We start from the raw sequence: 27,580 nt of genomic DNA on the forward strand, positions 1-27,580 counted from the left end.
CCACTCGGCCGGCCCCAATCTGTACTTCTTAATCTCTTCTCCTTTTTCACCCACCTTCAACCCCCCTCCCATCTGGCAACCATCAATATGTTCTCTGTTATCTCTGAGTTTGTTTCTGTTTTGTTTGTTTATTTTGTTCCTTAGATTCCACATGTAAGTGAAATCACATTGCATCTGTCTTTCTCTGTCTGACACATTCCCCTCAGCACAACACCCTCCAGGTCCATCCGGGCTACTGCAGATGGCAAGAACCCATTCTCTTCCTGGCCAAGCAATATTCCATTGTATATATGTACCACCTCCTCTTGATCCATTCTTCCATTAATGGACACCCAGGCTGCCTCCATATCTTGGCCATTGTAAACAATCCTTCAATGAACACATGGGTGCACATGTCCCCTTGATGTAGCTTTTGGGTTTCTTTGGATAAATACCCTGAAGTGGGATTACTCAGTCCTACTTTGTCTCTTCTTAAGGCCTTTATTTTATTTATTTATTTATTTATTTATTTATTTATTTATTTATTTATTTATTCATTTTTTACTTGAGCCATCCTGCCGCCTGTTGGCAGCTCAGCTCAAGCTGGGCATCGAACCGCTGTTGCTCAGAGCTCTCACTCTTGAGCGAGCTCTTAACCAACTGAGCCACTCAGCTGACCCTATAGCCTTTATTTTAAAGTCTATTTTGTCTGGTATAAGTATTGCTACTCAAGTTACTTGTTTATTTGTTTCCATTTTCATGAAATCCCTTTTCCCATCCCTTTACTTTCAGGCTCTGTATGTCTTTCAATCTGAAGTGAGTCTCTTGTAAGAAGCATATGTAAGGGTCTTGTTTTCTTATCCATTCAGCCACCCTATCTTTTGATTGGAGCACTTAATCCATTTACATTGAAAGTAATTGTTGACAGATACGTAGTTATTGCTGTTTTATTCATAATTTTGATTTTTTAAAAAGATTTTATTGAGGAATGGGGGAAGGGGAACAATGTTGGGGAATTGGGGAAGGTGGAACAGCCAAGCTGTCTTTCAATCTTAGTTGTGGAGGGCGTAGCTAGCTCGGCTCCGAGTCCAGTCGCCATCCGGCCACCTGTCAGCAGCTCACGGCTGCTCTGCTCAAGGTGCCATGTTCAATCTTAGTTGCGGGTGGGCGCAGCCCAACAACCCATGCAGGAGTTGAACTGGCAACCTTATTGTTAGGAGCATGTTCTTTCACCAGCTGAACCATCCTGCCACCTGTTGGCAGCTCAGCGGCATCTCATCTTGGGCACAGCTCACTGGCCCATGTGGGAATTGAGCCAGTGACCCTGTTGCTCAGAGCTCGTACTCTTAACCAACTGAGCCACTCGGCTGGCCCTGATTTTTTTTTTTTTTTCCCATCTTAAATTCGTTCTAAGATTCCTTGTAATTCTGGTTTGGTGGTGATGAACTCCTTTAGCCTTTTCTTGTCTGGGAAGCTCTTTATCTGTCCTTCGATTCTAAATGATAGCTTTGCTGGATAGAGTTGGTTGTAGGTCCTTGCTTTTCATCACTTTGAATATTTTGTGCCAGTCCCTCTGGCCTGCAAAGTTTCTGTTGAGAAGTCAGCTGTTGGTCTTATGGGAGCTCCCTTTTATGTAACTTAACTGCTTTTCTCTTGGTGCTTTTAAGATTCTCTCTTTGTCTTTAATTTGTCTTTGGCATTTTAATTATAATGTGTCCTTGTGTGGGCTCTTTGGGTTCATCTTGTTTGGGACTCTCTGTGCTTCCTGGGCTTGTGTTAAAATTATGCTGATGGTAACTACTTTGAGCATGTCTTATAATTGCAGAACTCAAACATGACTTGTATTCATCTTTTGTTATTGGTATATATTGAGCATTACAATTTTAACACAGTTTTTTCCTTCCTTAAAATGTGTATACATTTTTTTTGGGCATGTTCTGTATTTCCTTCATCAGGTTTTCCGTTATTATTTCTTCAAACAGGTTTTCAATTCCTTACTCTCTCTCTTCTCTTTCTGGTACCACTACAGTGCAATGTTGGTACATTTGATGTTGTCCCAGAGGCCCTTAAACTGTCCTCATTTTCTCTTTCTTTCTTTCTTTTTTTTTTTTACTGTTCTAATTGGGTGTTTTCTGCTACTTCTAAATCATTGATCTGATCCTCTGCTTCATGTAATCTAATGTTGATTCCCTCTAAAGTATTCTTCATTTCAGTTATTATATTCTTTATTTCTAACTGGTTCTTTTTAATGTTTTCTGTCTCCATTTTTATGTTTCCTATCTCTTTGTTGAAGTTCTCCCTGAGATCATTGAGCATCCTTATAACCAGTGTTTGGAACTCTGCATCTGGGAGATTGCTTGTCTTCATTTTGTTTAGTTCTTTTTCTGGAGCTTGTTCTGTTCTTTTATTTGGGACATATTTCTTTGTCTCCCCATTTTGGCTGCCTCTCTGTTTGTTTCTATGTATTAGGTAGAGCTGCTATGCCTCCCAGTCTTAGTAGAGTGGCCTTATGTAGTAGGTGTCCTGTGGGGCTCAGTGGCACCGTCTCCCTGGCACCTGAGCTGGTACTCCAGGTGTGTCCCTTGTGTTGGTTGTGTGCCCTCCTGTTGTAGTTGAGCCTTGGTTGCTGTTGGCACATCAGTGGGATGGACTGACCCTCGGGCGAGTGGTTGTGAGGCCTGGTCATGACTGCAGTGGAGGAGCCGTGGTGCAGGGACTGACCCTGTGGAGCAGGATTCACTTCAGCGGGGTTCAGGTGCCTGCCCACTCTGCCCTTTGGGTGTGTTGTTTGTGGAGTGATGCCCCGGCTGGGACCGAAGTTGGCCAGTTGATGTGCCAGTCCTGGGGCCTCCTGGGAGGGGACGCGCTGCAGGCCAAGTTCAGCCACAGCCTGTGCCCTGCCTGGCATGAGCCACAAAGCAATCTGCGCTGGATTTGGAGGTGTTTCGATAGGCCAAGCAGCAAATCAAGGCCAGTTGTCATTAGTGCTGGGCTTAGGGCTGCTCAGCCAGAGATATGGGACATGCCAAAGCCAGATGCTGTTTGTTTGGGTTTTGTGAACCTTTTAGAAACTTTAGCAAAGTCTGCAGCATAAGCCAAGCCAAGCTGTTTATATGGAAAAGCCACTGGTAACAGCTTAGGTGGGCCTGAAAGTTGGATGGGGCTGGATCTCATGGAATCAGGGTGAACAAAATGTGTCAGATATGGCCGCCTGCATTTGCATGCCTAGAAGGGGCAAGCCTCAACAAGGAAACAATGGCTTCTACCAGCTCCTCTGTCTGGAAGAAAGCTGCCCCTCCAGCTCTCACCCTAAAGCCAGACAATTCAGTTCCTCCCTGTATGTCCCTGACACCTTTCGAGCTGCTGCCCCTGTGCTGGAGCTCAGCGCGAGTCAGTCCATCAGTGAGTAAATCCATGCACTGGCCCTTTAAGAGGAGCCCCTGGGACTCCAGCCGCCCTCCGTCCCACTCAGCCACTATCTTTGCTGGTTTTCACAGCCAGGAGTTATGGGGACTTCTCTCCCTGGCTTGAGACCCTGGGCTGGTGAGCCTGTTGTGGGGCTGGGACCCCTCATTTCTCTGGTGGGGACCTCCACATCTGAGCTATCCCTCCTGATTTTTAATGGTCACATGAGAGTGTGGGATCAGCCCTTTCCGTACCTCTGCCTCACCTGTCGGTCTCCAGGTGGCTTTTTCCATGTGTTCTTACTTTTAGGGCTTCAGTTTAGCCAGAATTAAGGCAATTCTCACTGATGATTTTTCTGTAGTTTAGTGTAATTTTGATGTGGTCATGAGAGGAGGCAAGCACAGCATTTATCTACTCTGCCATCTTGACTGGCTCTGCATTACATGCACCATTTTTTCATTCCTACCAACAGTATATCTAGTTTCATTCTTTTGCATGTGGCTTTCCAATTTTCCCAGCACCATTTATTGAAGAGGCTTTCCTTTCTCCATTGTATGTTTTTGGCTCCTTTTAAAAAATTTGATTGCCCATATATGTGTGAGTTTATTTCTGGGCTCTTTATTCCATTGGTCCGTGTGTCTATTTTTGTGGCAATACCATGCTGTTTTATATATTGTATTGGGTTGTCGGAAAAGTCATGACGTATTTTTTTCTATGTTTTTCGTTGCAAAAATGCGTCATGACTTTTCCGACAACCCAATAGCTTTGTAGTGTAATTTGAAGTCAGGGAGTTGAATACCGGGGAAGGCTGTTTTGATCAGGAGTCCCTCGGGGGGGTTTGAGCGTTTGAGCTTGTGTTGTGTTTTTATTAGTGGAAGCAGAGGGCAGTTGTTGCTGAGACCAGGAAGGAAGATGTCTTCCTTCTTCTTGCTGGTTGTGGAAACTGCTACGAGTGGTAGTGTGTGAGAGCTCTCCCTTAATGGCTTCCCAACTGCATATTGAAAGAGGTTTTCTTTATTCATTTTTACAATCCTTTTCAATATTCGAATGCCTGTTGTATATCTAACACTGATTGGTGCTAAGAAACATAGAATAAGAATTATGATCATTGTCCTTGAGGATTGTATAAATGAGTTGGATACATTTTTTAAATAACTAGAGAATATTTTGAGGGCCTCTGTAAGGAGTCAGTGTGTGCATCATGAGCTGTCAGGTTGCACAGGTCAGGGTCGAAACCGTGACTTGTCCATGTATTTGGTGTGTGTCTGTAGGCCATTTACTTCACCTCACTGAACTGCTATTTTCCTTATCTTGAAAAACAGGGTTAATGCAACCCCGTCCTAGTCTTATAAGGATTACATGATACAACCCTTAAAAAGTGCTCAGCCTAGCATCTGATACATAGTGTCCAGTAAATGTTGCTTCTAGTCCTATGTCACTCAAATTGCTGTATGTAGCACATTTTTAGAATTTTATAGTTTTGGGAGGGCTATCAGTTCAGAAGATGAAGTTGAAATTCAAAGAAGTTTTGTGACACTCTCAAGGTTTCCCAGCTGCTGTGGACAGTAAAATAAAATTGCAGAATTAATAGACAAATATTTCTCTGTGTACTTCCAGGAACACCTTTGCCTTCTACTTTTTATATAATATTTTAAAAATGGTAGAACTGATATAGAACTGCAGATGAGAAACATGTTACTTGGATAATATGAAGAATTCAGATCACTCTGGGTTTCTCAAAATGAGAAAAGGTCAGGTTCTAAAATTTGCTGTTGGTTACTATGGTAGGCAAAATAATGCGCCCCCCCCATATGTTCTAGTCCCCAAAACCTGTGAATGTGTTACCTAACATGGCAAAAGGAACATGCAGACATGATTAACTTAAGGATCTTGAACTGGGAAGATTTTTCCTGTGTTATCCATGTAGCCAGGTTAATCACAGGGTCGTTATAAGAGTGAAGCCAGAGTGTCAGAGAGAGAGGATTAAGATGCCATGCTGTGGCTTGAAGATGGAGCAAGGTACCACCAACCAAGGACTGCAGGTGGCTTCTAGAAACAAGGAAATAGATGTTCCCTTGGAGCCTCCAGAAGGAATGCCACCTGGCTGACAATTTTATTTCAGTAAGTTTCATTTTGGACTTTCGACCTCCAGAATTAAGAGAATAAATTTGTGTTGTTTTAAGCCACTAAGTATGTGGTAATTTGTAATAGCAGCAATAGGAAGCTAATGCAGTTACCTTTATGACCTCCTCCATTTTCAGATTTTATTTTGGTAGAAATCTATAAATCTATCCATGAGGCTTTTGTCACCAAATGTGAAATCATGGTTCATTTCTGTTAAGGAAAGATGCAAAAGTTTTTACTTTTTTGAGGATTACCTCTTGGGATATATAAAATTATGTGACTGACTTTTAGACACAGGGTCTAATAAATGATGCAGTTATTTTTGTTGGGAAGACTATTTGGATATTAAAATTTTTTCCTTATGCTTATTGGCTATTTGTATATGTGGAAAGAGTCTTAGAAGGAAGAAAGGTGTGATGAACTTATGCCCCAGTATCAGTGGGTAAAATGTAAACCCTAAGGAGAGTGCACTATGATTGATAAATTGTTTGGATTTTTATCAACAGCGGAGATTCCATTTGTAACCAGAAGATGGCAGAATTGACACACAGATGAACTGTTCAGTTTATAGGGTTTCAATTTTATAGAAAGATATATTAGGTATTCTTAATTTGGGAGAACCTGCTTTCTGGAAGAATTTTGTGAATTACACAAAGAATGTGGAATAAAATACAAATGAGTAAACTGTGCATTTCAAAAATCTCTCTTTCTCTTATTAATTTGCCACATTGAGTTTACTCTGCAAAGTCCAAAACAATTTTGTTTTCTTTTTACTTTGATTGGCTCTATTCAATTTAAGTGTCTATTGAAGTTAGTATAGATTTTCCTGTTTAAACATTAACAGTTGGCTAATGTTAAACCTTGAAACTTTAAGTCCATTAAATGTGTGTAAATATACCTTTTATGAAAAATAATTCTGGGGATGATAATGAAAAGATTTGGGTTTCATCCTTGCTCCTTAAACCAAGTAGTTCTCTGACCTTCAGTAACTTCTACTATCTCAGATTGATTTATGTATAAAACACTGACATAAGTGGCTTCTAATATCAGGAATATTTTCAGGTTGTTGATTAAGTTTCTTAAAAAAAAGATAATTTTTAAATCAGGCAATTTTTTGTGAACTATGTTGAAATAGTTGGGAAACAAGATATAATGTTAATGTAAGATACTATTGGTGATGCCTAGTGGCTTTGAAGAGTCTTTCAAGAGCGAGAGGCTGGAAGTGAGGCTGTAAAATGCTGGCACATGATGTGTGGCGTGGAATTTGGTTGTGGCAGTGAAAGAACCAGAGGTTTTGGCAGCATCTGTCTTGTTCTCACCACGCTTCTTTCTCTCTGCCTTCACTCATTTTATCTAACATGAGGCTGAAGTTGACTGTAACATTTTCCCTTTCATACACTTTGTCTTTTGACTTGTAGTTTTGCATTTTGTTGTTTAATAACTACTAAAGGAGGTAGTCAGCTCTCCATTGCAAAAATAAATAAAATCATATCAAAAAAATTTTTATGTCAAAGAAAGAAAAACCTTGGTAGTAGCTTCATTATTACAAACAATTTTTAATCTAAAGTACATCAAATTTTTGGTATGCTTAAACATATGAAGCCAGTATTGCCTTTCAGGCTTGATAAAAGATGGAGCTGTGTGATTTCTTTATGGAAAACCTTAGTTTTCTTGTTGTTGGATAGAACTTTAACATCTAAAACATTCTTGGGTTTAATGAAAATGCCACCGTTCCTGTGTCATGGAATGAACTGAACCCCAGATTTAGGAGGAAAAAATGCTCTAAAGAATGGATTTACCAGGAGACACCCCAGATGACATTGCCTTTATTTTCTTTCATAGAACCACAGGTTTTTGTTCTTGTGCAATGAAATACTCTGTTGTAGTTGAAATTCAAATCTAAGAAAGATCAGAGTTAATAGAAAAGCAAATGGAAGGCAGCAGAGTTACTGGAGGAAATAGAGGCATCGCTTTGTGGCCTCTCTCTTATGCCAGAAGCCCGCGCCACAGAAGTCAGGGAGCCATGCTGGGTGCTCTGTACCCCTTCTGTTAGTGAGATTGGTTTTCATCTGAGAACCTTTTCAAAGTTTTTCTCCTCTTTCTGTATTTTTAAGAAAAACATAATGTAACAACATGGAGGGTTACAAAGCATGAAGTTCCATAAATATTTATGCCGAGGCACAAAAGTAGAAAATGCCTATTTTCTTGACATATTGGGGTCATGTTTCTCTCTTGACCTCTTGAATTGAAAAATACAAGGAGTTCGTCTACCCTTTTCTTTCTTTTATCTTTTCTATTTTATTTATGTTCATTAATTTAATGACTTTTAGATGCTAGGAGCTGTCCTGTTAGGTTCATGTAAGTTTCACAAGACTTTATTAATATTCTATCCTGGTTTTATAAGGATGGGTTTAAAAGTTCATTCTTATCAGGAGTAACATAACTTTGACCCAATTTTAGGCCTTAGTATAAGCTGTTTAATGTGTTTTTATGTATGTTATTGTCACTAAATTAAAAAATAAATGTTGTTTTTGTCAAGGCCAATAAGTAGGATTGCATCTAGAAACATATTTTAAAGTAGCCCTTTCATTTTATTTGCTTACTCAGAATCTGTTTTATTTTTGCCCTTTGAAATTATGTTTAAAAAAAAACATAGGAAGTAATAATACATGTTAATTGTAGAGAATTTAGAAAATGTAGGTAGGCAGAAAAGAAGGAGGAATATCACCTGTAATTCCACTCTATTTTTTCTGGCCTTTATGTAACTGAATATATAGGCAGTCTATTCGATACAAAGAAAAAAGTATATTTTTAAAAAATGCTAGAGTATTGGTAAGGTCATTTTTGTGGAAATGATTGATTTTTGGTCTTATTCCTCCTCTTGGATAGTTTCATTTGCTTTCTACATAAAGTAATACAAAAAAAAAAGCAGATAGAATTTTATTTGTCAATTATATCTAAATAAAGCTGGGGGAAAAAGTCCAGTAGAGAGAGTCCCCCAGCCCCCAGTTGCTGAGTAAGGTTGATGCATGTTTTCTTCTTACCCTCACAGTATTTATTTATGGTTTAATAGAAGAGAAAGTAATATATTTGAAAAACTATGTGCTATGAGTTAAAAGTAAAAAGTATCATAGTAAGATAGTTTATTTTGGGCAGTAAGAATAAGGAAGAAATAGTTTATTTGGAAAATAAAGGACTCTTCTGAGATAAAGAAGAAAAGGTATGATTCGGGAAAATTAAGAATTATAGCAATCAAGACGGAAGAGGATAGTGTCAGGATTTCTGGACCAAGTCAAATAAGAAAAATTAGACCCAGGAAGGCAAAGGGAATGCTTGCGAGTTCACTGACAGAGCTGGGGCCAGCCTGGGCCTGAGGTCCCCCCTGGACTTGAGCCCTGAAGGAAAAGCGCCGTGTCGACCCAGGGAATGGCGCCCTGGGCTGAGGGGCAGGCACCCTGGCGAACGGTGGCAATCACAGCAGTGTGGTCGTGTGCTGGGGCTCCTGCTGCCTTTTCTCATCGCCTCTGGGGTCTCCCGTATCACCTCATCTCTTTCCAGATTGTTAGCTTCTGTCTTGGCTGTTGCCACTTTCCCCATCCTGTGTGCAGATATTTGCCATCCTAAATAAAACAAGACATAGAACTGCCTTTAGCTATGAATCATCTTCTAACGTCTTAGCCCACGTCCTGTAGTGGGCGTCTGCGTCTGCCCGTCTCTCTGTTGAAGTTACTTAGGACTTCTCGGGAATGGGCCTCCTGCCTCAGCCCTCTGAAACAATTCTGGGAGCTCTGTTAACCCTCATGTGTACACTGCTTGAGACACTTGACCCACTGCTCTGCGAGTCTCCACTTGAGACTCCATCCCTCTTGAATATCAAGTAAGTTCTTGGTTGCTTGCAGTTGAAATTGATCTTGGGTAACCTATGGAAAAATGATGTTTTTGGAAGGTTGGCAGACAATATTAAATTGCCTTTCCCTCTCACTTGCTAACAGAATACTAATTTGGTTTGGGTGGCAATGTCACCAACCCTTTGTTAAATCGACATGCTCTCAGTCTTCATACTAGGGGGTGGCCATGTCATCTAGTTCTGGTCCACATGTGCAGGTGAACACTGCGAGGGGCCATGTAAGAGAAAAGAGGGGGACTGTTCTTCTTGCCTTGGACCCAGTTGTGTGACAAGATGATGCTGGAGGATATAGGATTTAACATGCTACTTATGAGGCTACGAGCCTACGGAGGAAAGCCAGCGTGCCGAGTGTGGTGGAGGACGGAAGAGCCTGGTTCTGGCTCATGTTGTTGAGGTCCTGCACTAAATGCTGAACTGCCTCTTACCAAAATACCTGCTGGGTGACATCATTAAGTGTCATTCATTGTCCAAGCCACTTGTTGGTGCTCTGCTACTTGTATCCCAAAATGCTGTTCCTTCTGTAATTGACTTAGATGGCGGTAAGAACACATGGCAGGCTGGAGACTGAGGTGGGGAATGAATGGGAAGGAAGGCCGTGGCGAGAATGGCCGCCAGGCCCGCACTTAGGGCCAGTGTGGGAGGTCCTGCCTCTGGCACTGCCCACTGGATACTGCGGCTACTGCTGTGATGAACGTCCCATAGAGACACTGATGCAATTTTATATTTTCTAGTAACGACACTAAAAAAGTGAAAAAACCAGCAGGATGAATTTTAATAACATTTTATTGAAACGTACATAGTCAACATTTAAATATAAAAGATATATTGATAGGACATTTACATTACTTTTTCATGCAAGTTTTGGACACCCAATGTGTTTTATACGTACAGCACATCTCAGCTGTGTTAGTCCCTTTGCAGGTGCTCTGCCACCCCCGGGGGCCAGTAGCCTGTGTATTGGCCAGCACAACTCAGGAGTCAGATCCACGGGTGGACGCATCTGATTAGCCCAACCTGGCGGTGACTGTGCTCCCCCTGCCAGGCCCAGGGCAGGGAGGGACTGACACTCTGTTTTCCCGCACTGGGAAGCCTCTCACAGGAGAAACGAAAACCGGGCAGTCGAAGAAGACAAGTGTTCTCTACAGTGATGCTTTCTTCCTGGTCCTCCTGTGTGTCTCTGATCAATTTTTTTCTGTTTATCCTTTAAACGTGGGTGTTCCTCAGGGTTCCATTCGTGGCCCTTTGATCATCCCTTTGTGCTCTTTCTTTGGGTAATCTAACCTCCTGTTGGTTTTAGCCATCACCTATATGCCGATGACTTACATGTCTGTATTTCTAGCTGTTATTTTCTAGCTTTGTAGCTGTGTGTTTCTTTCTTGGCTAGACACAGCCCCCTTCCTTGCCCCACTGACTTTTGCTCAGCGTTTCCCAGTCTGGGCTCATCCTCTTCCCTCGAAAACCGCTCTTCCTCCTCTGACCCCTGCTCTCAGTTAGTGGCGCCACTAGATTGTACGAGCACGGTACCCTCTCCTCACTTCCTCACTCCTACTCACCTGTTAGTTGCCAGGTACTTGCATTTTACTCTTCACTTTCCCCTCAGATCTGACGCTTTTTCTGCTATAAGCCATTTTCATTTCCTGGCATCTTCTCTAGAATTGTTGCAACAGCGTCATAACTTGTTTCTGCTTTCTCTTTATCTTCCCTCTTTGCTTCTTACCTTTGTCTTCTCCCCCATCCTCCAACTGTCCTACCTACTGCAGCCAGAGTGATTTCCCTAAAGCGCAGGTTATCATTCCTTTGCTTGCATTTTTTCAGTTGATCCCATTGTCTACGGAGTGAAGTCCAAGCTTCTTGGTGTGGCACGTCGGGCTTCCTTGTCTGTTGGTCCAGTCTTACTTCCCCAACTCCTGACCTTAAACTTGATGTTTTCGTAACATGGAATGGTATGGGTGGATACAAACTGGAATGCTGTCTTGAAATGGGATGGCTCTGTTACCCCTGACCACCTGCTTTTGTATTTATGTGCTTTGCTTTTTATTGTTTTCTCTCCCCATCATGCCCTTTTCACCTTTCATGCCAGCTAATTTTGGCTCATTTGGAAGGTTCTATGAAGGCATAACCTCTGGTAGTTTTCCCTGAGTCTAGTGGTCGCCTTAAATACCCCTCCTCTCCACTTGCTACACTTGTTTATGCCTCTTTTTTTTCGCTATATATTATTGAAATTACCTATATGTAGCTGTGGGTTCTTTGAGGCCAGGGCACATCTTACTCTTCTTTACCTTGCAGCAGTATCGGGCACAGTATGTTTTCATTGAGCTGAATTAGGTAAGCTTGAAGGGAGACTGTAGGCAGAAAGATAAGTTGGCCCAAATTGCAGATACCTTTGCAAATAAAAAGCATTTGAGTGTTTGATGAATGAAGAAATAGAAATCATATTATATTGTTTTGTCTGTTTTCGGAGAAAAGTGACTTAAGGTAATGAATTCTTTGTTATAATCTTACCTGTTGTAGTAGTGCCTTAACATAAAGCATTGTTACTTTTGGGCTATTCTTTAGAGATCATATGCCCATGTTAGGTGACCCCGTGACATCATGTCAGCCATCTCTGTCCCTTGTATCCTGGGGTGCTGACGCCTGCATCTGTTCTATGCCTACTCTGCTCTTGCCAAGGCTAATACCAAAGAAGAATTTGCTGGGGTTAATACCTAGATCAGGGGTTGGCAGACTGCCACCTGTTTTTGTAAAGAAAGTTTTATTGGAACACAGCCACACCATTCATTTTTATATAATTTTCTGTGGCTGCTATTGTGTTCCCACAGCAGAGCTGAGTAACCACTGTTGTGGTCTTTGTTGGTGACAGACCATGTGGTTTGCAAAGGCTAAAATATTTACTATTTGATCTTTTACATAAAAAGTTTACTGATCTGTACCTTAGAGCCACTTAATGTTGGAAAGACAAAGCCTTATGTAATATCCAATTGGGTAGTAATCTCAGTTTAGGAATCAGGAGAAGACAGATTGAAAAGGACAAACCTTTTCGAGTTTTTTTGTATACTCTGCTTGGTGGGATGGTTTTGTTAAATTTCTTGTTGCGCTTTCCATTCTACTATATGTCACTGAAGAAAGATTGCCCACATTACTTACTGTGCCTCAAATATATGTACAGTAAAACCTTGGATTGCGAGTAACTTGGTTTGCGAGTGTTCCGCAAGACAAGCAAACATTTCTAGTACATTTTAACGTGGTAAAAGAGCGATGTCTTGCAATATGAGTAGTTTGTTTCTGGAACGAATTATGCTCGCAAACCAAGGTATTACTGTATTTATATATATTATATATTTACATATATGTGTGCATATATAAATATATATGTCTATAATCATCTGTCCATATTTTTTAAAGTCCAAAAGTTTTAAAATGAATCTCAACCATATGCAAGACATTGAACACCAGAGTCAGGTGTGTGAAATCTAAGTTGCAGAAAAAATGTATATCTTGGGCAGATTGCTGAGTGTGTAGAGGCTTAAATACAGGACTTCATTAAAATAGTTTAAAAGATCAGATCATATGTTTCCCTCTCTGTACCATGAGGCCCTTTCTCTACCCCTGCCTTCTGTCCTGTGGTTAGAGTTCCTTTGGTTTAACCAATTCTTTTTTCTCTTTTCAGTTTATTGAGAAATAACTGATATATAATATTGTATTAGTTTAAGGGGTACAACATAATGATTTGATATATGTATGTATTGTGAAATGATCACCATAATGTTTGGTTAACATCCATCATCTCATATAGTTAAAGAATTTTTTCCTTAATGACCGCTTTTTTTTTTTTTAAAGATTTTATTGGGGAATTGGGGAAGGGGAACAGTGTTGGGGAATTGGGGAAGGGGAACAGCCAAGTTGTCCTTCAATCTTAGTTGTGGAGGGCGCAGCTAGCTAGCTCAACTCCAAGTCCAGTCACCATCCGGACTCCTGTAGGCACCTCACGGCTGCTCAGCTTAAGGTGTCGTGTTGCAGGAGTCGAACTGGCAATCTTGTTGTTAGGAGCATGTGCTCTCACCAGCTGAGTCATCCTGTCACCTGTTGGCAGCTCAGCGGCAGCTCATCTGGGCACAGCTCACTGGCCCATGTGGGGAATCAAACCGGTGACCCTGTTACTCAGAGCTTGCACTCTTAACCAACTGAGCCATTCAGCCAGCCCCCTTAATGACAACTTTTAAGATCTACTCTCTTAGCAATTTCAAATATACAGTGTAGTGTTGTTAACTGTTGTCATCATGTACATTACATTCCCAGAGCTTATCTTATAATTGGAAGTTTGTACCTTTTGACCTTCACCCATTTTGCACCCCCGATCCCGCCTCGCCCCCACTCCCTCCCCCCACTCACTCCCTACCTCTGACAACCACTAGTCTGTTCTCTGTTTCTATAGTTTGATTTTTTTTTAGATTCCACATGTAAGAGATCATATGGTATTTGTCTTTTGCTCTCTTGAGTTAGTTATTTCACTTATCATAATGCCTTCAGGATCCATCCATGTTGTCACAAGTGGCAGGATTTCTTTGTTTTCTATGACTAAATAATATTCCATGGTATATGTATACCACATTTTCTTTATTTATCAATTGACCCATAATATTTTCATGTCTTGGCTATTATAAATAATGCTACAGTGAACAAGGGGGTGCAGATATCTCTTCAAGATAGTGATTTCGTTTACTTTGGCTATATACCCAGAAGTAGAATTGCTAGATCATATGGTAGTTCTATTTTCAGTGTTTTGCATAGTGGTTGTTCCAATTTATATTCTCATAAACAGTGCATAAGACTTCCATTTTTTCCATGTTCTTGCCAACACTTATTATCTTTTGTCATTTTGATGACAGGTGTGAGTAATTGACCAATTTTTTAATTTCTAATTTCTGAAAATAAGTAGTTTACTGAAGGCAGAGTCTTGGAAGTGTGTATTTGAGGTGGCATATACCTCTCCCTGGCATGTCACAAAGGGTGATGTTAGAATGATTTGTTGACTGGTCAGATGTGAGTATGGACCAGCCTGGCCCTATGTTAATTTGAATGCAGGAGCAGGGTCTGAGAGTGCCTGGAGTTACTCCTCGGTTGTTACGTGGTGGGGAGATTGGGGGTGCTGGGGCTGGGAGCTGGTTGAGGCTGCAGGGTTGAGATGTAAGGTTGAGGGTAACCAGCTGATGATCAGTCCTGCCTCTACCATTGGGTGCATTATTGACAGTAAAGCAAAGACCCTTTTGGTTCATTCTTTCACCAGACATGTTTGAAGAGGCTGTTATGTGAAGACCAGATGCTGAACCATAGGTGTTGGGGTTTCAACATGAGCAAATGTGCTTCTTGCTGTCCTGGGGCTCATAGACAGATGTGCTCACAACAGTGCGGTGGGAGGTGGGAGGGTCTGTACAGAACAAGGAAAGAAAGGTTTTGAGCTGATAAAACAGCACATGGCCATTAGGGTTCTAAGTGTTATAGGTTAAAAAAAACCTTTTGATATCTTGCACTAAGCCTGTACATTATACTTTTTTATACTATAATTTGTGTTTATGAAACAAATTTCAGTTTTCATAGAGTTACTACTTTGTTAGGATGTAATTAAATTTGTATATTTTAGGTTGCCTGCCTGATTCGAGTTCCTTCTGAAGTAGTTAAGCAGAGGGCACAGGTTTCTGCTTCTTCGAGAACATTTCAGATTTTCTCTAACATCTTATATCATGAGGTGAGATGTGTTTTTAAGCTCTCCTTTTTCTTTATTGAGAAAGATTTTATAGTAGCTAATAAGAACACTGAGTCTCATATGAGGGGTCCTATAGGGGACCTTAAAACTAAATGTAATGTCCAGTTATAGTAACTGCTTATGCCAAGATTATCGTTGTTTTTCCTTTGTTTTTCAATTTTAATTTTAATATTTTTTTCCTCAAATTTCTAAACAAACACATACTGAATGCCACCACTGTATGTGTGTCCTACATTGTAATCATCCTATAGTTCTTTTGAATTCAGACATGGAACAAATAGTAAATATGTAAAACCAGTGAAGATATATTAAAACATCACTACAGAATTTGAGGGTCCATGAAAGAGAAGTGTAGTAATGGTCTGATATTGTGACAAATGTCATAATATTTGTACCAAAGTGTAATTTTTCTTTTACCGGTTTGTGTTAAGCTGTGGGTCAGAACTCATCCCTGCTGGCCATGTGACTAGGGACCGTTGAGCTGCTTTCCTTTATAGTTTTTACAGAAACCTTAATTATTAAAAAAAAATTTTTTTTTTACAAAAGTCGGTCACATGAAAATTTCAATGAGTCTAGGTTTTAGAAAAGTTATTCTTTTTTTTAAAGATTTTTATTGGGGAATTGGGGGATGGGAACAGTGCTGGGGAATTAGGGGAAGGGTAACAGACAAGTTGCTGTCCTTTTGTTCTTCAGTCTAGCTGTGGAGGACGTTGCTTCACTGGCCCAAGTTGGCACCATCATTGCGCTCTTCCCGGGCGAGGCAGATCAGTCTCCGGCTTCTGGACGGCCGCTCACTGCGGCTGCTGGCTGCTCACGCTGGCTGCTGGCTACATACAGTAGCCCATGGCAATCCACTGCAGCAGGGGCTGCAGCCTATGCTGTCGCCGGCAACTCAAAGCAGCCCAGCTCCAGGTTGAGCTGTTGTTTAGCATCTTAGCTGTGGAGGGCAGTGTCACTAGCCCTCATATGTGGGATCCGAACCGAGGCCCTCTGGCATCCCAAGCCAGCTCTTAACCAACACGCCACACGGCCAGCCCTAGAAAAGTTATTCTTGATGGTCTCTCTGTCACCTAAGTGAAGAGATATTGAGTATTTACTTATATGCATGAGATCAATCCAGTAGAGGATCCCTGTTGAATCATGTGGACAGTTAAATAGATAATAAGCCAAGTCTCGTCTGGAGGTATTTATCACTATTGAGAAATTATTAATGAATTTCTGATGTCTTATTGAAACTATGAAATATAATTCTGTTTTTATAGGACAAGATAATCACCATTCTGTGTGCATTTGCTTTTGGAAATATATTTATTTAAAGCATCTCAAATATTCTTTTCAGAAGAAATGTTGAAAACAGCTAAAGCTAAATTAATATGTAGTCAGTTTTATGATTAGAGATGTTTCCCATTATTTTTGTTTGTTTATTTATTTTTTTCACTGAGCCATCCTGCCACCTGTTGGCAGCTCAGCAGCAGCTCAGCTCGGGTCGGGAATTGAACCGGTGACCCTGTTGCTCAGAGCTCACACTCCTGTGCAAGCTTTTTTTTTTTTTTTTTTAAAGATTCTGGGGACTTGGGGAAGGGGAACAGCGTTGGGGAATCGAGAAAGGGGAACAGACAAGTTGCTATCCTTTTGTTCTTCTGTCTAATTGTGGAGGCCGTCGCTTCACTGGCCCATGTTGGTATTATCATTGCACTCTTCCTGGGTGAGGCAGTCACTTGCCAGCCTCTGGACGGCCGCTCACAGTGGCTGCCGGCTGCTCACGGTAGCTCACGGCAGCCCACTGCAGCAGGGGCTGCAGCCTACGCTGTCACTGGCGACTCACAGCAGCCCAGCTCCAGGTAAAGCTGTTCACAATCTTAGCTGTAGAGGGCGCAGCATCACTGACCCTCATGTGGGATCCGAACTGGGGCTCTGCTGCTCAAAGCTGGTGTCCCAAGCCAACTCTTTTATCTCTTTTTTTTTTTTTTTTTTAGCTGAGCCATCCTGCTACCTATTGGTAGCTTAGCGGCTGCTCAGCTCGGGCTGGCATCGAACCGCTGTTGCTCAGAGCTCAAACTCTTGAGCGAGCTCTTAACCAACTGAGCCACTCGGCTGGCCCTCCCAAGCCAACTCTTAACCAACGTGCCACTCTGCCGGCCCTTGAGAGAGCTCTTAACCAACTGAGCCACTCGGCTGGCCCAAGAGATGTTCCCCTTTAAAGGGAGCTGACCTGAGCTTTCTGTACCTTAGGCCGGTTTAGAGCCCTTAACCTCTTAAGGAACTGTGGTCATTGTGAACATTTTAAAACTGAAGCTTTAGAATAGGTAAACCTGATTTATTCAGAATGTCATCCAGAATCTCCGCCATTCTAACTTTCTGAGCTTTCGGCCTTTTGTTTGTTTCAGGGCATCCAAGGATTGTATCGAGGCTACAAAAGCACAGTTTTAAGAGAGGTAACAAACTTAATTTCCAACATTGAAGTACAAAAAATGATATGTTTTGTTCAGTAAATTTGTTTGGAGAAACTGGTTTAAAAATTAAAAAGGGAAATTATGATCACTTTAAGATGCTGTTCTTACATCTAGTAGATGGGTATGGGTTTGCTGACTGATCAGTCCAGTGGTCAGAATGGCCCAGGCTGTATGTAGCTTCGTTGTAATTCGAGAGTGGCTGTGGTAGCAGAAATATTAGGAAATAACTATGAAGGGTAAGATAGCAAGTTAATTACTGAAATACACAGAATTAATGAAAAATTAGTAATGAAAGAAGCAGCCTAAGAGACAAGTGTCTCAGAAGTCTGTGCCATGCACTCAGCTCTTGTTTTCCTGATAGCAGATTATGGGGAGCTGGGCAGCTCAGCCTGGCCCCGCGTCCTGGGGCTGCAGGTGGCCTGTGGGCTGGTGCCCGGACCAGCCATTTCACCTCCTGGGCCTTCCAGCTCCAAAATTCTGTGCTTTAATATGTAGTAAGTTTCTTCTTTTTTTGGTTCAAAAGGCAAAGGGATTTCAGTATATTACTGCAGGATGCATATTTTAATTTTTGCCTCAATAGAAAAAGCTAATTTGAAGTTCAAAAGTTGATTTATAGATATGTGAGATATAAGAGAAGTTGTTGGTTTGGGACACACTTTTCTTTTTTAATGAGTTTAAATCCTAGGGTTTTGGTTTTTTTTTCATCTTTATTGCGATAGAATTGACAAATAAATTTGTCAGGTATTTAAAGTGTAAAACATAATTTGATGTATGTATACTTTGTGAAAAGGATTGGGATATAATTTTCTATTAAAACATAAAAGAGCATCTGCATACGTTTGTTTTCTATGTGTAGTTCCTTGGATGCTAAAACGTTTTCACTTATGGAAATGTTTTTAATTTAAATAAATATTGTCATAATTAGCAGGATATTGAAATTCTTTGAAATCTCTAGTTTTATTCCCAAGTGTTTTTTTTGTTTTCTACTCTAGATTCTGGTATTCTTTATGAAACACCAGAACTGTTATTTAAAGCTTTGATTTGCACATTAATGTGGTGTGGTGCAGGTGATGTTTGTCTTTGAAAAATTTCTCTGGAAGGCAAACTGAATGTTTCAAAATTAGTCATTTGTGTGAAGATGACTTCTGCCCTTCAAAAATATCACCTGCACTATATCTTTATTCTGTACTTATTTTCTGACTTACTAAACACATGTTGTTTACTCAGATTTCACCTGGGTGCTGGAAAAATATGGGGGTGTGGGAGGGGGCAATGAACCTTTTTTATTTTTCTGGGAGATGCTGAATAAATGAATATATTTACATGCCAGAGAGTACTGGTTTTGCATACAAATAAATAGATAAAACACATGGTTACAACTGTATTCTATTCTTTTAAAAATTTGTTTTGACATATGTCACACTAGTAATTAATTTCTAGGCTGAAATTCTTACAAATAGTGCGACCTTACTGAGATGACTTTGTTTACTCAAAATGGCAGTGCTTTGTTGGAAATTTAATTGGGGTCTTTTGCATTATCCGTATTCATAAAAGATCTTTCAGATCTGATTTTGGTTGAAATATTGCTTTTGTACAGATTCTCTGATAGAATGAGAGAAGAGTTATTGCTGAGTGAAACATAGCTACTTTTCAAAATGAGAAAAATAAGAAGTGATATATCTGCTTTAAACAAAATTTTTGCATCATAGTTTCAGTTCTTACATTGTTCTGACACCAATGTCAAATCTTTTTGCCAAGAGCTTGTTTGATTGTTTCAATAAGAAAGTACATTGAAGCCTTAGTGAGAATCACCAGGAAACGTATATGTTTATTCTGTGTACACTTTTTTTCTTTAAAATAGTTTTGTCTCCCTAGCAGTAACCCATTAGAAAGAGATTGGAGTTTGAATTCATGCATTATAAAGTAGATTGTGTGTTCTTTTGATTTTTATGAATGTTGTCACGTTTTGTACTACGTCTGGTGTTTGTGGAGATTGCATGCTTATCCCTGATGTTCTCCTAAATGATTTTAGTTACTGTGAATTTTAGACCGAGTCTAAGCAAGGTCAACAGATTATACTCTTTATCTCACCCTTTCAGTGTTCATTTTTCTCATGATCTTGGCCAAATTAGATGCGGCCAAGCATCGTTCTGCGGTGGTGTTACAATAAGATGGAAATGGGCAGCAAAATCACAGCTGCTTTCATAGCCAGGCTTGTTTCAAAGGGTCCATTGTCCTGAGAGTTCTGTGGCTAGCCGCCTCATGATGTTGGATGTAAATTAGGACTTCTATAAGGGAAGAAAGCGAAGGAAGGCAAGTTGTTTCAAAAGCAGTAGGAATAAATTAAGCTCAGCAAATGCGTTTTATCCACAAATTCTATTCAGCAATCAATTGAAGAGTGTCTCCTGTGTGTTGGGCACCACATAGAATGTTTCTGCCCTAAAGGATTCACGTCCTGGTGGGAAAACATAGAGGGGAGTAGACGCTCCAGTACAGTGTGATAGTGCTGTCATGATATGTGTATACAAGATGCAGCCGGGACTACAGACCAAGCAGTGCCTGAGTGGTGCCCAGTTAGTACTTGCTGCATTAATGAAAGTTAGCTTTGACTTAATTCTTGGAGGAATGGCAATTAGAAGTATTCCAGAAGACAGGCAGTGGTGACAACACGAGCAAAGGCATAGGGTGTGAAAGAACACGTGTACCTTGCTCATCTAAGCAGAATTGGGGTTTTCATACCTATAGAAGAGGCAAGAGTGATTTCCCTCTACCTGAAGCCTAGTGAGGGCGCTTCAAGAAAGAATCAACCGAGCTGGGTATTTGCCAGGAGGAGAGATTGACCATCTCACCCCAGAGGGATGTTTTTACAGGGGACTGGAGTGGAACACGTGGAAAAGCCCTTGAAAGAGCCTGACATATGTCCCCTGGAGTTGGAGGATGAATTACTGGTGTTTGACTGTTATCTGCACACATCTGACAGTGAGATGCTGGTTATACCTGCCGCAATGGCAGGATTTTGCCATTTTGGTAATGAATAACTCCTGGCTTCTTTTTGGTAGATAAGAGTGGCCACTAAAGAGATTTGAGATTGGTGAGGGTTTTCTCCCCCTCTCTCCCCAGTTTTGCTACCAAGCTTCAATGAAAGCAAGTCTCCCACGAAATTCTATTACACATGCAGTCAAATATGTACATGCAATCAAAATCAAGCAATCAAGCAGGCCAGAATAAGTCATTCAGTCTGTTCTGTAAGCTCATTGAGGCCCTCAGACCGTCTCTTAGATGCAGAAATTACCATTCTGATTGGAAAGTTCACTTGCAAGTAGATATGGCAGCTTTCCAAAGTTACTTACTCTATTGTGTCTATTTCAAGCAGTGGAAATTTCCCCTAATCTGGTGGCTGGACACAGGAACCGTTAGGAGTCAAGCCTCAGGGATTGCCCTTCAAGGTTTCTTTCTCAGTTCTGCTGTCTGCCCACTAAATTCCTTTTTCCCAGCTCTTCATGTTTTATAAGTGTCTTGTGTGTTTTTCCAGAGTCACTCTATCCTAGGTATTCTGCACCTTGTTTGTTTTCTTTTCTTTTGTTTTTTTTTTAGCTGAGCCATCCTGCCACCTGTTGGCAGCTCAGCAGCAACTCAGCTTGGGCTGGGAATTGAACCGGCGACCCTGTTGCTCAGAGCTCACACTCTTGAGTGAGCTCTTAACCCACTGAGCCACACGGCTGGCCCCACCTTGTTTGTTTTCTTAACCAAAATATTTTGGAGATCACTTGACATCACTTCATAAAGAGCACCCTCTCTTTTTTATAATTGAGTAGCACTCCATTGTACAAATGAGGCACTGTTTTATTCCCGCAGTTCCTCATTGGTGGGTATGACAAACAGGCTACAATGAATAATATTGTTCCTCTGTCGTTTTGTACGTGGCCGAGGATGCTTGTAGGTTATATGCCAAAAGTGGACTTGCTTGTTAAAGATGTATAGACATTTGTAATTCTGATACATATCACCAAATTGCCCTTTAAGGGAAGTGCCAGTTGACACTTTTGCTAACAGTTGCAGAAGCTCTGTTTTCTTTTGACTCGCTAACAGCACTAGCAATCTAAGAGGTGAAAAAGGATCTCCCTGTAGTTTTAATTTTAGCTGAGACTGGACCTGTTAAAATATACCTGAGAACTATATTATTCCTTTACTGATTATTTGAATTATGCTAAAGTTATTGTAAGACGAGAGGAGGTTCATATGAAGTACTGTCTATAGAGCCTGTCACATAGTAGGTGTTCAAGAAATGTTAACTGTGCTTAGTAGTGTTCTTGGTAACTGAAAGGGCTTTGACAGGAAGTGACACCTAAGTGTGAATGCAACTCTGTCTTACCAGCTGTCTGCTTTTGGCAAGTTACTGAACTTCTCTGAGCCCGAGTTAGCCCATCTGCGCTGGGGACTTGGCATAGATTTTTCTTGTTGAAACCCCACAGCAGTCTCAGGAAGGAGGTATGACAGCAATATGGTATCCTAGGAGGTTCAGAAATGGAGAAACCTGCCCCTAGGTTGGTAGGTTCTTGAACAGGGAAGGAACCTCGATCTGCCTGCATTTAAACATGTTAATGCCATTTCATGATAATGGATAACAATAGCTGTGTTTGAACTAGAGGTCAGCTAACTGTTATTACTTGTGAAGCTTCTGAGCTGCAATTGAAGTGTGTTGATGGTTGAGCTGATCAAATTACTAATGTAAGTGGGTTGGAAAATTTTTATTATTATTCTTATTTGGGTCAGATTGATTATTTACTGGAATTTATTTCCCAAATAAGATTACCTATTTAGAGGAAGGCTTTTTTACTGGGATTGCAACACTTGAATGTTTTCTGTTGAAAAATGTTTTGAAGCATCCATAGCTAGAAAGAACTTCTGTTACTTATTTACTGTTCTTAAGCCTATATACTAGTTCCTGCTTTAATGATAGTAAAAATGCAAAAAAAAGTTATGCTATCTGATGAGAATTTTTTCTCCTTGTATCAGAGTGCTGTGTATCATCTGTCCCTGTGTGTGTTTGTAAGAAAATGTTTTCTTTGCTTTACCTCTTTCTTTCGTTTTTGATTTATCTTTACATTTCAGTTCTGTCTGGCTACATATAATTATGCCTTGTCTTCTCAGATAGCATATAAATTCCTCTTGAAAACCACAATTGGGTTTTCACCTCTTTGAAGCGTGCACAGGCTCTAGCATAACTTAGCCTTCCAAAGTCAGCACTCAGTAGATATTTGTTGTTTTTTTATTTCTTTAAGTTTGCTTCTTTTTTGTTCGTATGCTACTGGACACCATGACTATTCAGAACACTCAGGGAGCTGTGAGGGGGCTTGGAATTATGCAGGCTGGTAAGTTCCCCTTGTGGATACACTACACTGTCAGATCCTTGCTTTAGACAGGGGATGAAATACCGAAGAGTTTATAATTTTCTAAGATGTAAGTCTTCTTAAACCTTGAAAAAATAGTCTTTAAAAGCCTGGTTTCATTAGAAAAGTAATAAGTGCTGTAATTAATTCACTTATTTTCCACATCTTACTAATTCCACTAAGGAAAAGGAAAAAAAGTGATTATAAGCCTTTCCAAACTTTTAATGTGAAATTGTTTTTCAGTTAAAATCCAATGCAAACATATTGAACCCTATTTTAATCCTACATAATTCATTTTATTAACTATGACCAAATAGAACATCTGTTAAAATTCCATAATGTTAGCTTCATGGGAAAAGAAAAAAATCTGTTTGTTCTTGGAATTTGTCCACTGTTTTATTGTTCAGGGTTTCAGTAAATGTGTAATGAGACATTCTTATTAATACAAATATTAAACAAATGAAAATGAAATATTCCTTTTAATCACAGAGGTTTCTAAAACGAGTCACCTAATTGCATTTACATTATTATAACTTTACTGTAGAGATGTTCTATGAAGACATCTCTAAAATTATTGCTACTCAAATATAGATTGTAGCCGACAGTTTTTCATCATCTAAACAAACATTTTTAGAATGAACAATTTAGTAAAATTATCTTAATGTAGAAAAATTACTTTAGCCCTTCAGTGCATATTTTCTCATGTTTTGTTTATATGAAACCAGCTGCTATTTACTTCTCATTCTTTGGATGCATTTCATTTGCATGTACAGTTGGAAAAGGCTGCGTGTTTCCGTTGTTGCCTGTTGGGGCCATGTCATCCTGAAGGCACACCAGCCCCCGGTATCAGGTTTGCTGCGATGTAAATGCAGTAACACGTGTCTTCAGTGTAAATGTATAAGAAGCTGTTGGATAAAGGTGGAAGTTAATTCTTCATTTTAAATGTTAGTATCATAAACTATACTGTTAAAGTAGGTCTATCTGTGGTGTTCCTTTGTTTGTGTTTTTCATCCATGTGAAATACCCTCTTCCTTCATCTTGTGTGTCAGTTTAGATTGCACTTAAGCTGCTGATAGTAGAAAATCTCACTTCAGTGGCTGCACCAAATAAGGTTTTCCCCCTCTCCTAAAGCAAGAATACTCTAAGGCTGGTGTACTGGTTTAATGAGGGCTGTTTCATTCTGCTTGGCGAACCCTAATGCCCTGGTAACTTACTCATAGTTACAAAATGGCAGCTGCACTTTTAGGTGTTGTGGGCCCTTTCCAAGCAGGAAGTGGGAAGGGCAGGAGGCGATACTAGCCTTACCTGTCACTCTGTTTACCTGGAAGATAAGAGCTTTTTTGGGCAAGGTGTCTTAGGGCCTCCCTGAGTTGCATGGGTTTGGGAGGTTGAGTATGTGTGCAGTTTTTCAGTGTAGTGGGTGAAGGCAGGCTAAGGGGGGGTAGGTACCACTGTTACTGAGTCACCCCACAGTATATCTGCCACATTCTGTCTGTTCAAGTCCTAGCTCAAGTTCCATCCCTTGCACCCTTATGCTTACTAAGTACTTACAGTGTTCCAGTCCCTGTGCTAAGTTCTCTGCAAGCTTTATTTCATAAAGTCCCCCCAATAACCGAAGCATGATCCCTGCTTTATAGAGACTGAAGCTGAGTAAGATTGTGACTTGCCCCCTCTCACATCCATTAGGGAGAGCACCGAGGGCTCCAAAGCCCATGATCTTAATCGCTGCGGTGTGCTGTAAGTTTTGCACTTCATGTGCTAAGTTTTTCTGGGGAGGAAGATAAATATTTAAATTAATAGCCAATATTTATAACTTCCTTCAGTCTTTAAACCTTTAGGTAGGCATTAGTGCCAGAAGTTTGGGCAAAGTAAGTTCTCAGCACCTGGAAGTCTACCTGACATGAAAACAAAAATTATCAGGACATAAACAAGAAGGGAGAGTCTGCTTAGATAGAGATGTTCACAAAGAAGTGGCGTGTGCGTGCACAGTAGCTCAGCGTTAGTTCTTGCTTCTTGTCTCTGAGGGCTCTCCTGTGACCGCTCGAGCCCAAATCGACCTGCCCAACCACAGTCACTCATGTGGGACCTTGGCATGAACCATTATTGGAAATTAGCTTTATTTCTGGTTCACAAACTTATTACCTGCCTCCCTCCCCCCACTAGAATATACACCGCACCATGTCTGTTTTGTTCCCTCCTCTTAATGCAGTACCTGAAGAGTGCTCGACATAGCACACTCCAAAAATATTTGATGAACAAACCAATGACTTAGTCATACATGCTTCTCAAAAGTAGACTAGTTTTATACACTTAGATATTTCAAATCTCCAGCACGTGCTGTGGCTAAGAAGCATTTGGCAAGAATTATGGCATCCTCACTTAATTCCCAGGCTAGTTAGTGGTTTTCTGCTTTATAAACTTTCTGCACTTCCAGTAAGGTTAATTTTCTCCTTGTCTTAGAATATTTCCTGGTATTCTTGTGCCTTCCACAAACAGCCCTTATTTTAATTTTGTCGCTTCTAGTAAAGGGTTGCTCCTATGAATATTTTATGTATGTAAAACACTTTTTGAAATGACATATGACAATAGTAAACAAGTTATTCATGAAGAAAATCCTTCATCAGGCACGTGCAAATTATGTACAATGAATACTGTGTGGGTCAAAATTACTCTTGAGATTCTCAGTACCATATACTATCTTATTGTCTGAACAAACACCATCTTATAAGGAGTATTAAGAAGACACTATATTTATATATTAAGAAAACCAAGTATGAAGGTAAAATCTAGAATTTTTATGTGTAATTCAGGATTGTGGTTGAAGGGAATTATTGAAAATGTTTACCTGCGGGTTTGACTACCTGGTTGCGTATTACCTTAGGATCATATAATGATAATAACTGCAATTTGAATTCTGATCATGTACTTTGCATTTATTTTTCTAATCCTTAGGTAAAACTGTAAGATATTAACCTTTTTTTTACAGATCAGTAGGCTGAGGCTTGTAAAAGTTAAGCAAAGTTAGGCTAGTATGTGGCAGAACTAATATGGGACAGAGCCTAAACCTGTGTGACTCCAAAGTCTGTGTTTCTTATTATACTTTGCTTCCTGCTCATTCATGTCTTGCAGGTAAATTCACTGTTCATTCCTCTCAGGATTTTTCAGTAAATCATAGGAAAATAAAGTGGTAGTATGTCCATAAGACTTGGACCGAATCTGTTAACTTGATGAAATGGAGCACAATTTCTGAGCATTAGAGAATTCTAAAAGATAGAAATGGAGCCATCTATTGGGCAAAACACAAAGAGATGCTCCTAAATTGGGCAATAATAATTGATTTCAACATCCTCTTTCATCTAGCCTTTGTTAAGGAAGCTTAAAAATGCTTTGACTGATTTTAGCCTTCTGACCCCTTTTCTTCCCTGGACTTCAGCATGTGCTCTGAGAAACAGCACAATAGGTGGGAAAAAGTTGATCTTTGGCATTGAAATGGTGTTGGTGCTTATCCAAGTGATTAACAGATAATTTATTGACTAGTGTAGAAGCAGAAATTGGGGAGAGAGAAGGTTGTTTCTTTTCCTTTATGAAAATACTCTGCTTTTTGTTGTTGAACTTGATGCAAAAGTTGTTACAGAGTCACACACTAGGGGGCACACAATGCCTGTGTTTTAAATGCTGGTGGCAGAAATTTCAGTGTATGTGAACCTGGAGGCTCTGGAGTTGATTGCTCGGCACCTTTACAAGTGGTTCAAATTGAAAAATAAAAATCCGTGCATAATAAATGGTATTTTCCAATCCAAGATTCCTGAATAATATTATTTTATTTAATCCTGAAATACTTCATTATGAATCTTTAAAAGATAAGAACTAAGTTTATTTAACTTATTAAAAAAATGAGTGTCACGGTCTCAAAGTATTTCCCCAAAGCTATTTTTCAGTTACAAAGGGAGAAAATTTTACAGTTGAAAAACTGGCAGATATTACCTTATTCAAGTTATGAAGGTTAACATCACCAATAATAAGATCTGTCGACATTGTATATCCCCAGTAGGATCCACCAAGAAGGATACAATATCATGTCTTTGGTCTTCTTGCCAAAAAGTGCTTAAGCTCAGTCTGATTATGAGAAGACATCAGACAAACCCACATAGAGACATTGTACAAAACAACCAACGTCATGAGAGATAAAGATAAAACACATATAGGAGGAGACTAAGGAGAAACAACAATTAAATGCACTGTGGGATCCTAGGCTGGATCCTGGAACAGAAAAAGGATATTAGGGGGGAAAACGGGGGAAATTCAAATAAGGTCTGTAATTTAGCTGTATTGTATTAGGTCTTTGGAAAAGTCTTGACGTATTTTGTCTATGTTTTTCAAAGGTCATTTATTTATATAAAGAGCAAGGATCAATCAATGATACATTGCCCGTTTTGTTCAATAACCTTTTTCCATCTTTCGGTGAGCTTCATTAATTCCTCATTCATAGAAGGACCTGTCTTTATTTGCGAAAAACTGAACAAGGTGCTGATTTACAGCCTCATCTGAATTGAACGTTATA

General features: G+C 40.1%; 1 protein-coding gene across 4 annotated transcripts in view; it reads left to right on the forward strand.

Annotated features, from left to right (window-relative positions):
- Window positions 1-27,580, forward strand: part of SLC25A26 (solute carrier family 25 member 26) — a 149,172-nt gene that overhangs the window by 27,350 nt on the left and 94,242 nt on the right. For 2 of the 4 annotated variants that reach the window (XM_019652059.1, XM_019652056.1), the window contains 2 exons: window positions 15,054-15,158; window positions 17,564-17,611. The exons of 1 other annotated variant lie outside the window; for it this stretch is intronic. In XM_019652059.1, the coding sequence (XP_019507604.1) occupies window positions 15,054-15,158; window positions 17,564-17,611 (153 nt within the window). The remainder of the gene's footprint in view (window positions 1-15,053; window positions 15,159-17,563; window positions 17,612-27,580) is intronic. One more of the 4 variants, XM_019652057.1, reaches the window with a different exon arrangement.

The sequence above is a fragment of the Hipposideros armiger genome, unplaced genomic scaffold (assembly GCF_001890085.2).
Source record: "Hipposideros armiger isolate ML-2016 unplaced genomic scaffold, ASM189008v1 scaffold_172, whole genome shotgun sequence".
Taxonomy (NCBI): domain Eukaryota; kingdom Metazoa; phylum Chordata; class Mammalia; order Chiroptera; family Hipposideridae; genus Hipposideros; species Hipposideros armiger.